Raw genomic sequence first — 15,152 nt, 5'->3', positions numbered from 1 at the left:
GTAAACATTGAATTTATTCATTAAGAAATATGAGCTAAGGTTTAGAACATGATACATTATGATACATGGAAGATAACACTCGTTCTTATAGGACTTATCGCTTTGATTCATGTATTTTGTTTCTTTTACAGAAAGAATAATTGACGAATTTTAAGTAACACTGTAAGTATACGCGGACAAAGTGGGAGAATATAAGTTAGTTCTTCATTTAAGAGGCCCTTTAGTAGGTTCAATTGATCTTCTTGAACGTACTATGATTATATCAATTTCTCCTCTAATATTTTTGGCCAATATTCGTCGGAGCACCAGATTTTCCGGCCAAACTCCGGCGTAGGTTCGACAAGTTTTTGGCACATCGACTTTGCTGCTAAGAATCAATATCTCCTTCCTTTTCACTTGATAATTACTTTCTTGAATTTCGATTCTTTAGTAGGCCTTGAAGGATTTTGAAAATTTTGGGTTTGTTACCAGAATACTTTGTCGGCTATAGCCATTTTGAAAATCAATTTTGATTTTAACATTGAGTAGTTTACAGATCCACAAATCATTACCGTGAGCGTCATTACAACTACCAGTGATCACAAATACGTTATATTCTCCGATCTCATCATCCGCCGGAAACTCACCATTAACCACACGGAATACGTCCCACGTTTCCCCTTCTTCCGCCAGCATTCTTACAAAAACACCAACATAACCGCCGTATTTCTTTCTCGCGTATTCTGAATCCTCTGCACATAATAAAACTGCAAATGTTTTTCCTTCCATTGTTAATTACTGAGTATTTTTCTTCAGACGTAAATAAAGTAAAAAAAGCGAGTATAAAACGATTTTTTGCTATTGAATTTTTTTGTGATCTCAAAAGATATAAAACGGATTTTTGGCTGTAAGGGTAATTTGTAGAAGATATTGGTTTTCATTTCTAGGTTTTTTGCTACCCTATTCTCCTGGTTTCGTGGGTGTTTGTGCATTTTGCAGGTATCATTTTTGGGAGGTGCACGTACACAAACAGTAAAGTAGCAGCTATACGCCAGGTTCTGCAGCATCGGGAGTATACCAAGTCGGGAGTCCCAGGTTCTATTCACGGGAATTGGCACCTCCCGCCTCTTGTTTCTCTGTCCACTATGTTAATTTCCGTATTAGCGTAGTATTTTGTACTAGTCTAGTCAGTTTAGTGGGCTTGTAGTTACTATTTGCTCCCTTTGTTGTTTTGTGTGGTATTTTTTTCTCTGTTTTATTTTTAGACCTTCGTAGGAATAGAGACTGTGGCTTGTAATGGCAGAGTAGGGTCATGTCCTCGGGGAGGTCGGATAGTGAGGAGGGGGTAGGGCAAGGGTCGGGGGGTGGGACGGGGCCCAAAAGGGGTAAAGGAAACAAGGTAGCCTGTAGGTTGAGAGTTGAATCGTGGAATATAGGGACGTTGACGGGTAAGTCTATAGAGCTGGCGAAGATTCTCCAGAAGAGGAGGGTCAATATAACGTGTGTGTAGGAGACTAGGTGGGTAGGATTGAAGGCAAGAAATGTAGGCGGGTATAAATTGTGGTTCTCCGGAGTCGTGAAGCGCAATAACGGAGTGGGCATTTTGGTGGACAGAGAGCTTAGAGAGTCGGTGGTATAGGTAAGACGTGTGAATGACAGATTGATGGCGATTAAGGTAGTAGTTGGAGGGAGCACTCTAAATGTCATTAGCGCTTACGTGCCACAAACGGGCTTGGGCGAGGAGGTAAAAAGGCGCTTCTGGGAGGCGCTGGATTAAGGGTTTGCGGGGTATTCCGCCGATGGAGAAGCTATTCATAAGAGGGGATTTCAATGGTCATATTGGGTCGTCGGCCGGTAGCTATGGTGAGGTGCACGGTGGCTTCGGCTTTGGTGATAGGAACGGGGGTGGTACCTCATTGTTGGATTTCGCTAGAGCTTTTGAGTTGGTGATCGTGAACTCTATGTTTCCGAAGAGGGAGGAACATTTGGTTACTTTCCGGAGTATGGTGGCTAAGACTCAAATTGACTATATCCTCCTCATGAGGCATGATAGGGGGTTGTGCGAGGATTGCAAGGTGATCCCGAGTGAGAACCTCACAACTCAACATAGGCTCCTAGTGATGGACGTCAGTATTTTGATGAAGAGGAAGAAGAGGTTTATATGGGGTCCATCGAGGATCAGGTGGGGAGCTTTGCCTAAGGATACTGCACAAGAGTTGGAGGGGCGGCTGACAAATATGGGTGCCTGGAAGAGTGGTCGCGACGCTAACATTATGTGGGCGGTGATGGCAGACTGTATAAGGGAGGCAGCAAGAGAAGTGTTGGGAGTTTCGAAAGGCTATTATAGCGGGCACCAAGGCGATTGGTGGTGGAATGACGTGGTCCAAGGTAAAGTGGAAGCTAAGAAAGCGGCGTACACTAAGTTAGTAGAGAGCACCGACGAGGATCAAAGGAGAGCGAACAGAGAAAGATATAAGGAGGCTAGGAAGGAGGCAAAAGTAGCGGTCACAGAGGCTAAGACTGCTGCTTTTTGTCGGCTTTATGAGGAACTGGGGGGCAAAGGTGGGGATAAGAAGTTATTTCGATTGGCCAAAGCGAGAGAGAAGAAGGCTCGCAATTTGGATCAAGTGAGGTGTATCAAAGACGAGGACGATCAAGTATTGATGGAAGAGGACCAGATTAGGCAAAGATGGCAGTCGTACTTTCATAAACTTCTGAATGAAGAGGGGGATGGAAACATCGTGTTAGGGAATTGGGGCACTCCGAAGTGCATTAAGGTTGAGGAAATCGTAGGTGCGATGGGTAAGATGAGTCGGGACAAAGCGACCGGACCTGACGAGATTCCAGTAGAGTTTTAGAGGTATACGGGTAAGGCAGGCTTGGAGTGGCTGACTGAGCTGTTTAATATTATCTTCAAGATAAAGAGAATGCCTGATGAGTGGAAGTGGAGTACAATGGTTTCGGTATACAAGAACAAAGGGGATATCCAGAATTATAACAAATATAGGGGTATCAAGTTACTAAGTCATACCATGGAAGTCTGGGAGAGGGTGGTGGAAATGAGGATAAGGAGGGCAGTGTCTATATCGGAAAACGAGTTCAGGTTCATGTCGGGCCGTTCTACTACAGAAGCTATCCACCTTATCAGGAGGTTGGTGGAACTATACAGGGATAGGAAGAGGGATTTGCATATGGTGTTTATTGACCTGGAGAAGGCATATGACAAGGTCCCTAGGGACGTCCTTTGGAGGTGTCTGAAGGTGAAAGGTGTGCTGGTGGCTTACATTAGGGCGATAAAGGATATGTATGATGGAGCTATGACTCGGGTTAGGACTGTGAGAGGTAACTCAGAGCCTTTTTCGGTGGTTATGGGATTACTCTAAGGATCTGCGCTAAGCCCGTTCTTGTTTGCTCTGGCGATGGACGCACTGACACACCATATCCAAGGAAAGGTGCCATGGTGTATGTTGTTCGCTGATGATATAGTTCTGATTGATGAGACGCGAGGCGGCGTTAATGGGAGACTGGAGGTATGGAAGCAGACTCTAGAGTCTAAAGGTTTCAAGTTGAGCAGGACTAAGACAGAGTATGTAGAATGTAAGTTCAACAACGTGACGGAGGAAGCAAATGTGGAAGTTAGGCTTGACTCATAGGTCATCCTCAAGAGAGAAAGTTTTAAGTTCTTAGGGTCTATTATCCAGGGAGATGGGGAGATCTATGGGGATGTTACGCACCGTATAGGAGTGAGGTGGATGAAATGGAAGTTAGTGTCTAGAGTCCTGTGTGACAAGAATGTGCCACTGAAACTCAAAGTGAGGTTAACGTATGATACATTAATTTCCCGTTAGCTTCCTGTGTATTTCTGATGGAGAAAAATGTAGGGTGATTTCCTATTTAAGAAGGTGGTGATAGATCCCTATACCATGTAATTTAGAAAGTCACTACACCATCTAAAGTGAGTTGATACAGTGTAGAAGTACCTATACACAGTTTTTTCTCAAACAATAACGGCGGGAGGTAAGTCGATCTTTTATTTCGTTATAATTCTGCTCTCTATATGTGTTAGACATTTGTAGTTGTGTAAATGTCTTACAAGAAGTAGTAGTTAATTGTGACAGAGATACCTAATAGATATTGATATCGGAAATTTTAACTGCTAAACAAAAATTATTGTACATGTGTCTTTTGTCCGATTCAAAATTATGAGTCTTTTTATTTATAAATTAGGAGAAAGAATATTAGTTACAAAAATAACAACAACCAACCCAGTTTGTTCCCACCAGGTGGGGTCTAGGGAGAGTAGTCTGTACGCAGACCTTACCCCTACCTAGCAGATAGAAATGCTGTTTCCAATAGACCCTCGGGTCAGAAAGGGTAATAAGAAGAAGTGGATAGCAAGAAAGGAAGAAAGAGGGAAGAGAAAAGAAAAAGGAGAGATAAAGAATAAGTAGTATCAAATACTAGCAACAAGGAATACAATACCTGAGGCGAATAAATCACATAACGTAATAAAAATCTAACAGTATGAAGGGACATTCGTGCTACTAAGACTATCAGTTAACAACTAAAAACTACCTACTAATCTTCTACCTTAATCCTCGACCTCCACACCCTCCTATAAAGGGTCATGTCCTCAATAAGCTGAAGCAGCGCCATGTCCTGTCTAATCACCTCTCCCGGTACTTTTTAGGCCTACCTCGACCTTTTCTTAAACTCGCCATGGCCAACCTCTCACACCTCCTAAAAGGGGCACCAATGCTTCTTCTCTTAACATGTCCGAACCATCTCAGCCTCGACTCCCGCATCTTGTCCTCCACGGAGGCTACTCCCACACTATCTCGGATAACTTCATTCTTAATCTTATCTCTCCTGGTATACCCATACATCCATCTCAACATCTTCATCTCTGCTACTTTCATCTTTTGCACGTGGGAGTTCTTGACTGCCTAATACTCAACCCTATACAGCATAGCCGGTCGAACCACCACCTTATAAAACTTTCCCTTAAGTCTTGGCGGTACATTCTTATCACATAAAATACCAGAATCGAGCCTCCACTTCATCCATCCTACTCCGATGCGATGTGCGACATTTTTGTCAATCTCCCGGTTACCTTGGATCATAAACCTGAGATACTTAAAACTCGCTCTCTTGGGGATAACTTGAGCATCAAGTTTTACCTCTACGTCTGCTTCATGGGTCCCATTACAGAATTTGCACTCCAAGTATTCTGCTTTGGTTCTACTCAATTTGAAACCTTTAGACTCCAAGGGCAGTCTCCAAACCTCCAACCTTGTGTTAACTCCGCTTCGTGTCTCGTCAATCAACACTATATCATCGGCAAATAGAATGCACCAAGGCACCTCCCCTTGGATGTGTCGCGACAGTACATCCATCGCTAAGGCAAATAAAATGGGCTAAGAGCCGATCCCTGGTGTAACCCCATCACCACAAGGAAATGCTCCGAGTCACCACCCGCAGTCTTCATCCGAGTCTTAGCATCATCATACATATCCTTAATCACCTTAATGTATGCTACCGGAACACCACTAGCCTCCAAGCGCCTCCATGGGACCTCCCTTGGGACTTTATCGTACGCTTTCTCAAGGTTAATAAACACCATATGCAAGTCCTTTTTCCTCTCCTTGTACTGCTCCACTAATCTCCTAACCAGATGAATCGCTTCCGTAGTCGAATGCCCCGGCATGAATCCAAACTGATTCTCGGAAATAGACACACACCTCCTCACGCTGGCCTCCACCACCCTCTCCTAAACCTTCATAGTATGACTCAATAGCTTGATACCCCTATAATTGTTGCAATTTTGGATATCACCCTTGTTCTTGTAAAGCGGAACCATCGCACTCCACCTCCATTCTCCGGGCATCTTCTTTATCTTAAAAATAACATTAAACAGCCCAGTGAGCCACTCATAACTTGCTCGCCCGCGCTCTTCCAAAATTCCACCGGGATTTCATCTGGCCCCGTCGCTCTGCCCCTGCACATCTTACGCATCGCCCTTTCCACCTCCTCTATCGTAATCCGCCTACAGTATCCAAAATCCCGCCGACTCTCGGAGTGCTTCAACTCACCCAGCACAATGCGTTTATCCCCCTCTTCGTTCAACAGTTTATGAAAGTATGTCTGACATCTTTTCTTAATAAGTGCCTCGTCCATCAATACTTTGACATCCTCGTCCTTGATGTACTTGACTTGGTCTAAGTCACGAGCCTTCCTTTCCCTCACCTTGGCCAACCGGTACAACTTCTTGTCCCCGCCTTTGCCCCCGAGCTCCTCGTACAGACGAGCAAACGCCGCATTTTTAGCCGTCGTAACTGCTAATTTTGCCTCATTCTTTGCCTTTCTGTAACACTCCCGATAAGTCCTTTTTCCTCCTTGTTTGTACTCTCTACTAGCTTCAAATAAGCAGCTTTCTTAGTTTTCACTTTACCTTGGACCTTTCCATTCCACCACCAGTCCCCTCTATGAGCCCCGGGAGAGCCCTTCGTGACCCCTAAGACCTCTCTAGCAGCTACCCTAATGCAATTCGCAGATCGAAGGTTAAGAAGATTTTTTGACTGAAGTCTAAAGAAATAATCAAAACCTTTTACAGAATAAGACCTTATCTTACAATAATTTGCGCAGTCATATAAAGTGAAAAGGGGATAACTAAAAAAAAAAAAAAAAGATGAAAATCATGATATTGTTATGACAAGGGCATATTCATACAGTCATACTTGTAAAAGAAATTAAAAAGAAAAGAGCTAAATACATAACTTGGCAACATTTAAATAAAATTTACGAAAACGTAGCAACATAACTTAATTATCATTTATGGCAATAAAATATTTATATATCATAACAGCTTCCCACAACGGAACTCTCTCTTGGGGCGAGATTCACGCTTATTTGTTACCTAATTGTATGCGCTTTCGGTCTTCATTACTCATTAGTTTGTTATATATTTCCTTTTATAAATTAATATCTTGCATTTTATTATAGTACTCATAGCATTACCAGGACGTTAGTTAAGTAGTGGAAGATAAGATATGTATAACTAAATGAAAAAAATATCTGATAGGTATAATAGTGGTTTACTTGAAGTATTTTTTCAACTGAAACTATCAATGTTTTTCAAGAATTTAAATATATGCCATAATATTTTATGATGTATTTTGAATATGTAACTGTATATTAATGATGGTATCATTCAAATACCAATTAATATTTCAAATATGAATATAATTCGTGTATTTTTAATTATTACCCATATAATATAAATTGGAGCTCTTGTATATCGTATAATTGTAGTATAATGATGGTATTTAATGTTTCATATGTGTTGGTATGTAAGATATTTGCTAATTATATGTATGGTATAATTTTGATATAATGATGATATATGGTATTATCTTAGCATAATATTGTTATTGATGTTTCATGCCTTTTAGTTGTGTTTTTTATGTAAGTTAATTTCCAATATTATACATGGGATAGTAATTGTTATAATTGTAGTATCATGGATAATTCATACGCTATACGAATTAATTGAGTGAATCCTCTGTAATTGTGGGTGTATACGATCCATGAAATGACTACTCTGAAGGAGTCTATCTCCACCTAAAAGAGATAAAAATTGCTTTTCTATTCCCATGTTTAATTGAAATGCACGGAGTTATTAAAAAAGAAAAGGTCAAGAAAGCGTGATTAGTGTCGAGCATAAATTTGTATTATGATAATAATGTAAAAAAAAAAAGGCTTTTTATGGAATAAAGAAGAAATGATTCTATTTTTTTAAATAATAGTAGAAAAAGTATCAAGCGTGTAATCTAACAAAATATAATATTCAACAAACAAACTTATTTGATTCTGAAAATTTTACGTTCCTTTCTATTTATCATAATTAACATCAGATGGTATTTAAATTATAAGTTCAGGAAGTTTAATTTCGAGTAAATTATGAGTACCTTTTTCAATTTAATTTGTATATTGCTTACCCAATTATTCACAAACCACTATATAGGGAAACTTAGCCCCACGAGATTGAACCGAAAATTCAAAGTTGAACATTTGATAAATATGAGCAAAAGAAAGCAGTATAGAGCTCCAATTTAAGTTATTTTCATAGTACTACCTGAGACACTTTCTGTTTTCTGTTAATACAGTTTTTGAGGAATTGAGGAATTCGTGATTATGTTTCATTATCTCCACTGATTTGAAATTACATAGGGGATTAATGAGGAGCTCAGACCAGTTGAAAAAGACATTTGATTTAAGTCAATTAGCACCCAACGAAATCCTAGCTAGAATTACAAAGAAACAGTTTTACATAAATTTCATTTAAAGAGAGATTTCAGCTTTATCAGTAAAGAATCTTTTCATACGGAAACACATATATGATCATTCTTGTCCCGTGCTTGTTTATTTTAGAATGCTTTTTTCAGCGAAGACAAATATGACCACGTCATTCGATGCTGCCTCAGCAATTTTTCACATCGATCAAGAGTAAATAAGTAAATTATTTTATTAATTGGAAAGTACTAAACGTATGGCAGCACCCACAACGGCTGCATTAGCAGATTACAATTGTAATTCGGGTCCGGCTAGCGTTCTACTAGGCGTCTGTTACCACCCACTAGGAGCGGCAAACGGGCAAGGTCGGGTCGGATATAGTTCAAGTCAAAAACGAGTAATGAAAAAAAAGGGTAAATTATCCGACCCGATACATATTTAATATGGATAAAAAACGGGTTAACCGGCGAATAATGTGAGTAATATTATCCATGACTTCTTGCATATGATCACGTTTAAGAAAATTCTTAGTCTCCGTAACTTGAGGAACCCCAAATTTGAGGCTTTACAAATATAAAAGTTATACCCATTAGTTATCCATTTTCTAAATGGATAATATGATTCTTATTCATATGTAACCTGTTTTTAAATAGTTCATTATCCAACCCATTTTTTAAAGGATAATATGGGTGGATAACTGTTTTCTTTGAACCATTTTGCCACCCCTACCACCCACCATGGGTGCGTAAGCTATGCAATTATATAATAATGTAGATCTTCTTCAAGCGAGCTGCCTTGGGGCAGCGGCACTTGGGGTGCACATACTCTCGTCCACAATGGATGAGCTAATTTCTTTTCTAGATAATTTCGGCCGACCTTGGACTTCAGTATGGTAGTGGGCGACAAGGACGTCTTTAAGAAGGAAGAGAAGGGTGAATGTGACACCCATGACAGAGGCCGAACCGACAAGGATGGATCTAGGAGGATAGGTAGGCTTTCTAGGCTCGCAAGCTTAAGAAGTATGGTGCATATGTCACTTTAGATTAATCTCATATCGAAATTTGTCACGACCCAAAACTCACTATAGGCCGTGATGGCGGCTAATTCCGCCTTGGTGAACTACTAACTTAATTATGCATTTTATTATTTCCGAAATTATAAATTTTATTAGAATAAAGATTTTGGCGCATTAAAATCATGAAAATTTTCAATTTAAATCGAATAGATAATAAAAGTGTGTAAATGCTAAGCAAAATCACAAACAACTTCTAGGACATCCCAAAACCCAGTGACACAAGTGCATAAATATTTACGAAGGAGTACAATAATAATACAACATTTGTCTGAAAATGTAAATAAGATAGGATAGAATAAATAGTACGATGGAGACTTGGTGGACTGCGATACATAGCCTAAAATGCAGCTGTAAAGTCTCCTCAGCGGCTGCGCCTACGCACCAAGATAACTACCCATTGAACCTGTCAGATTCTACACATTTGGTGCAGAAGTGTATCATGAGTACGTAAATCAACGCATACCCAATAAGTATCTAGCCTAACCCAGGACATAAATATGCTTTATCTATGTACGGACTCTCGTCACCTCGTGCGTACGTAGCACCCACAACTAGTAGCACATAAGAATTACATTATCTAGGGGGGATAGTTTCCCGCTCACAAGATTAGACAGGAGACTTTCCTCGTTCCGAAGTTACATAACCGGCTCCAACGCCTCTCTAACTCTTCAATTCAAAGCCAAACGATCTAAAACTACTCAAACAATGTACAACTCCATCTAAATATACTCCAGTGTGTATAATTTAACAATTTATAACGATTCACAACTCCGCTCGAAAAGTCAACAAAGTCAATCCTAGGGTCCACGTGCCCGGATTCCAACAATTCTTGAAAATTATCATTACCCATAACACCATGAACTCAATTATATAATTTATTCCTAATTCCATGTCCAATTTTGTGGTCAAAATTCAAAAATACCAAATTCTAGATTTTCTACCAAAATTCCACAATTTCTACTAATTTTCATCTTTAAATTCATATAAAAGCTATGTATTTAACTCACAATATGTAGAAATATCTTACTTCAAGATTGATGATGAAAATGGCTCTTCCAAATCACCCCAAAAATCACCCAAGCAAGAGAGGAATGAGTGAAATGAGCAAAAATCCCGATTGAGCAACATATATTCTGCCAAGGCATCCTCGCACCTGCGGGCACCCTGCTTCTACGAAAAAATGTCTGCTCTTGCAGAAGTCACTTAGGACCCGACTAGCCGCACCTGCGAGGGCGCTTCTGCGGCCCTCACCTCATTTCTGTGCTTCCGCGCCTGTGTGATCTCATTCGCTTTTGTGAAGCCAGTCGCGCCTCTACAACTCCGCATTTGCGGAGTCTCATCGCATCTGCGGGCTCGCAGATACGAAAATCCTCCTCCCGTCTACGACCATTGCTTAGCTCACCCAGAACTACTTTAGCAGCAACCATAAATCTCGCAGGTGCAATCACACCAGAAGCCTTAAGCTTCAGCAATTCCTTAAGTCCAAAACTCAACCTGATTCTAATCTGATTCGCACCCGACGCCCCCGGGACCCTATCCTACCATACCAACGCATCCTAAAATATGATACGAACTTAGTCGAAGCTTCAAATCACGCCAAAATAAACATCAAAATTATGAATAGACGATCAAAACCTTTCTTTGAACTTTCAAACTTTAAACTTAGCCGAACACGTCCAAATTATACTTAAATATCCCGGAATGATGCTAAATTTTGCGTGCAAGTTATAAATCACGATGCAAACCTGTTCCAAGGCTCGGAACCCCAAAATGCCAACTTTCCATATTAAGCATCGAAATGAACTCAAATCACCCGATACTCAACCCGAACATTTCCAAGTTCGAAATCATCTTACGGACCTACTGGAATATTTAAATCCCGATTCCGCGGTCGTTTACTCAAAAGTCCAATCTTAATCAACTCTTCCAACTTAAAACTTCTGAATTTAGAATTTTCTTTCTGAAACAACTCTGAACTTCCCGAAATTCAATTCTTCCTGAAATATGGGTTTGGCAGATAGCTTGAAAGCCAATGTTGATGCTTCAGCAGGTGGAGCATTTTTTAGCAGAACATTCAGAGAAAGCAATATCCTACTCGACAAGATGGCACAAAATTTAGGATGGACAACAAAAAATACTCCAATCACTCCTGTGGTTCACTCAGTGGCTTTAGACCCGACTAACTTTATAGCTAAAAATATGGCCACTCTATTGACACAAATGAGCATCCTCACCAAAAAGGTTGATGAATCAGGCCAGAAGCAGCTGGTACCCATTGTTGATGCAACTAATGGGGGCTTATGTACATCATGCATGTCATGACCTAAACTGGAGGGCCATGACTAGCACCCGACCACACTTGCCGAGCACCAACGTACATTTCATCTGACCTTCATTATTATCTTTTAGGGCTGACGAGATCAATATAAATGATAGACCTGGATCATGGACAACCAGCAATAAAATATGACGGCATGAACATACATAGCAGGGGATGACCAGACAATCAAGAAACTACATATAAGGTATGAGCTACCACGCTACTATGAAAGACTATACAACAAAAACTAGCCGACAAGGCATACCAAACTATACATGAGCCGACACCTGTCTATGAGCCTCTAAAAGAACATAAGTGCTGCAACATAGCCGGAACAAGGCCCCGACATACCCATAATGTCTATAACAAAAATTGCATACCAAGACCAAGGCAAGTCCGGAGAAGGGATCTCGCCAATCACCGCTGAACTGGACAGTCTACTGTGGTGGGGGAGCTGCACCTGCCTGTCTATCAGGACCTGCAGCACGACATGCAGCGTCCACAAATAAAAGGACGTCAGTACGAATAAAGTACTGAGTATGTAAGGCAAGGAACCATAAATACGATCAGTAATGTAAGCAAGGATAGAGAATATACAACCTGTAACATCTTAGTACCTCTGAGGGCTACTTACATGAAATGCATGATACATATGTATAAATACATAAACCTTTAAAGCATTCGCCTCTGTGGGCATCATCATCATCATATCGTACCCGGCCATAATAGGCTCGGTAGAATCGTACCCGGCCACGTGGAGCTCGGTAAAACCCAACTGATCAGTGGTTGCACAATAGGTGCCGTACCCGGCCAACTATAGCGTGGCTCGGTAGAGTAAAATAGATACATATATATAATGCATGCTCGACTCATGGAATCACATTCTAAACCTTTCGGAGTGACGTAAGGTCGGTATCCTCTGTACACGTTATTAGGACTAACTCTTCACTATGAACCTTATAAGAATCAGGAAGTACCAACAACATTGATAACATAAGAATAAGAGAAGCAACATTAACATCAATCGTTCCATAAGAGGGAAAACAATGTAAGTACTGCTAGCTTCTAAGAGTAGAGTATCTTTGGAAGCTCGTTCATTACATTATGTACAATCGGAGTCGTGCAAAAGAAGGAAAGGGATAGCCTCACATACCTTGTATATACTGCCCCAATCTCAAGCTATGCAATTGTCAAAACTCCTTAGTCTACAATAAGAGAAACGATACTATCGTTATCATTTAAGCATCATAACTATTATGTATCGACCACAACCTATTTTACGATGAAACGGACAGCACCTCCCCTATATATATGACCTCACACCATTCAAAACAGTCACCAAACAGCCCAAACAACATCAATAATAAACATATTGAGCCTCCCAAAATAGTCCACACACAGCCTAATCACTCCATACATACGACGACCACCGTAGTCGTGTCAAACAACCTGGAAATGTTACGAATAACTATCAGCCCATAACCCTACATATATATGGTGTTTCTCCACACCCTTCCTCCTCCAAAACTCCACAATATAGTAGTAAAATACGCAGCCCAACAACAACGCAAAACAGTCCACAAAACAATAACATTACTACCAAGCCTTTCGATATATATCTCACAAGTTCTAGCTTCAATGGCTTAGCCGCAACTTGGATAATCTTAAATACATATAGAGTAAGAGGTTCCTTACCTTTATACAGAAAGAACAACTCCAATTTGACCTTAAATTTCCATGAAATATCCCTCCAATGCTGCCACAACAACAAAAAAGCGAAACTAGCGATCAATTAGTGTTTTTCGGCACTAGAATCACTTTAGAAGGCTTGAAATCACCTAGGATTGATATTAAGAACATGAGGGAGTATTTACAGAACATAAACCCTTTAAAAAAACCTCCCACACGAGCTGGAACGACACAAAAATGAGCAACAACAAGAAGAACAAGAGACTTACTAGCGCCACGGAATTCCCGACACTTGATTTGTGTTGTTTGCCCTTTTTTGGGTCTTGAATCTTGAGAGAACCTTGAGAGGATGTTCCTAGGGTTCTAAGGTCTGAAAATAGTGAGAAGAAATGACTTAAAACGGGTTGGAGGCATCCTATATAGGTCCAAATATCTTAAACCGCCTTAGTGGGCCCCATAGAGAGGTGCTTGGCGCAGTCTCGCGAAAACGTGAATATCTCTCTACTCCGAGATCGTATCGATGAACGGTTTAATGAGTTGGAAACTAGACTCATAGATATTTAATTTGGTTGGTAGATCACCCCGTAATTCCTTGTAAATTATGAGAAAAGATTAGAAACATTTGACCTAATGTTTAAGTAAAATTATGAACCTAAGTTGCGACAACTTTTGTCGACTTTTGTTTCATAACTCGTTTGACTTCAAGACTTATGATACGGATATTATATGATTAAAATACCTTAATAAATGACCTCTTGAGTGTATTAAGCACCGCTAGATTACCTGAAAATACGAGTTACAACATCCTTGATTCGTTTAACTTCTAATACTGGTTAATCACCCTTATACACTCTTGTATCACTTAAGACCAATAGGATTGACTTCTTATCATCTCAAAGATAATTCCTTCTTGGATTTATGTTAACTAATATATGGCATGAACTAACACATATGGATATGGGTTGTAACAATGCATTAATCAACCATATGTCTACTCGTGGAGTGCGAAAGGTGATAACAAACAATATCATGGGAAATGAAATATGTGGCCAACTATGGGGGACAGAGACCAGGTGGTCAGAATTGGGGTCAGTAGAATCAACAATATAGACCAGCTCCGTAGCAGTACAATAACAACAACAATCTTGGGGCTATGCGACCATAGGGACAAGTGGTGCCTTACCAAAGGCAACAGGGTTACAACCAGCAAAATCAGCAGCAGGTTTATCAACAACCTCAACAATAACAGATTGTGAGACACGAAGATGAGTTTGCTTAACTTGAGGGAATGATGCAACAAGTGATTGGGTCCACTGGAAAACTAACTGACAGAGTTGACTCACATGAATCAACGATAAAAAATATTGAGATCCAATTAGGCCAGATTTCGATGGCCTTAAATAATCGTCCCCATGGGACGTAACCTACAGACACACAAATCAATCCAAAAGAGTAGGGCCCGAAGTAGCTTATGGCAGTGAGTCTCCGAAATGGTAGAGATCTAGATCTGGAATAAGAAATTGCTCATGAAAGCAGACCGACTGAGACACTGGTGCCAGTACCTATTGAGATAGATGATTCAACAAGGTTAATTGAGGTAACGGTACAACATGCACAAGAGAATGCTAACAAAGAAAAAGAGGTTGTGAAAGAGACTGAGGTTGCACTGGAACTGATAGTAGAAGCAGCGCCTGAACAAGAAAAAATCAAATCATATGGAAGAAGCGACCTCCAGCACCATTCCCACAGAGATTGGCCAAGTATCAGAAAGATGAGCAGTACAAGAAATTCTTGGAG

General features: G+C 40.3%; 1 protein-coding gene across 1 annotated transcript; it reads left to right on the top strand.

The window, feature by feature from the left end:
• Positions 1 to 1,778: 1,778 nt before the first annotated feature.
• On the top strand, positions 1,779 to 3,632 carry LOC138871133 (uncharacterized). Its single transcript, XM_070148991.1, has 3 exons — positions 1,779 to 2,768; positions 2,898 to 3,321; positions 3,466 to 3,632. Exons 1-3 carry the CDS (start codon positions 1,779 to 1,781, stop codon positions 3,630 to 3,632), a joined length of 1,581 nt encoding a protein of 526 aa, XP_070005092.1.
• Positions 3,633 to 15,152: the final 11,520 nt, after the last annotated feature.

Source organism: Nicotiana sylvestris, chromosome 6 (genome assembly GCF_000393655.2).
Source record: "Nicotiana sylvestris chromosome 6, ASM39365v2, whole genome shotgun sequence".
Taxonomy (NCBI): domain Eukaryota; kingdom Viridiplantae; phylum Streptophyta; class Magnoliopsida; order Solanales; family Solanaceae; genus Nicotiana; species Nicotiana sylvestris.
The sequence above is the reverse complement of the archived record's forward strand: the minus strand, read 5'-3'. Positions and strand labels throughout refer to the sequence as shown.

What these genes read in the sequence shown, in the direction of transcription:
- LOC138871133 (XM_070148991.1), top strand. Translation starts at nt 1,779, where the DNA reads ATGGAGAAGCTATTCATAAGAGGGGATTTCAATGGTCATATTGGGTCG. An exon ending in GCATTAAGGTTGAGGAAATC is followed by an intron (nt 2,769 to 2,897) that starts GTAGGTGCGATG and finishes ATTATCTTCAAG; the next exon opens with ATAAAGAGAATGCCTGATGA. An exon ending in TCGGGTTAGGACTGTGAGAG is followed by an intron (nt 3,322 to 3,465) that starts GTAACTCAGAGC and finishes CTGATGATATAG; the next exon opens with TTCTGATTGATGAGACGCGA.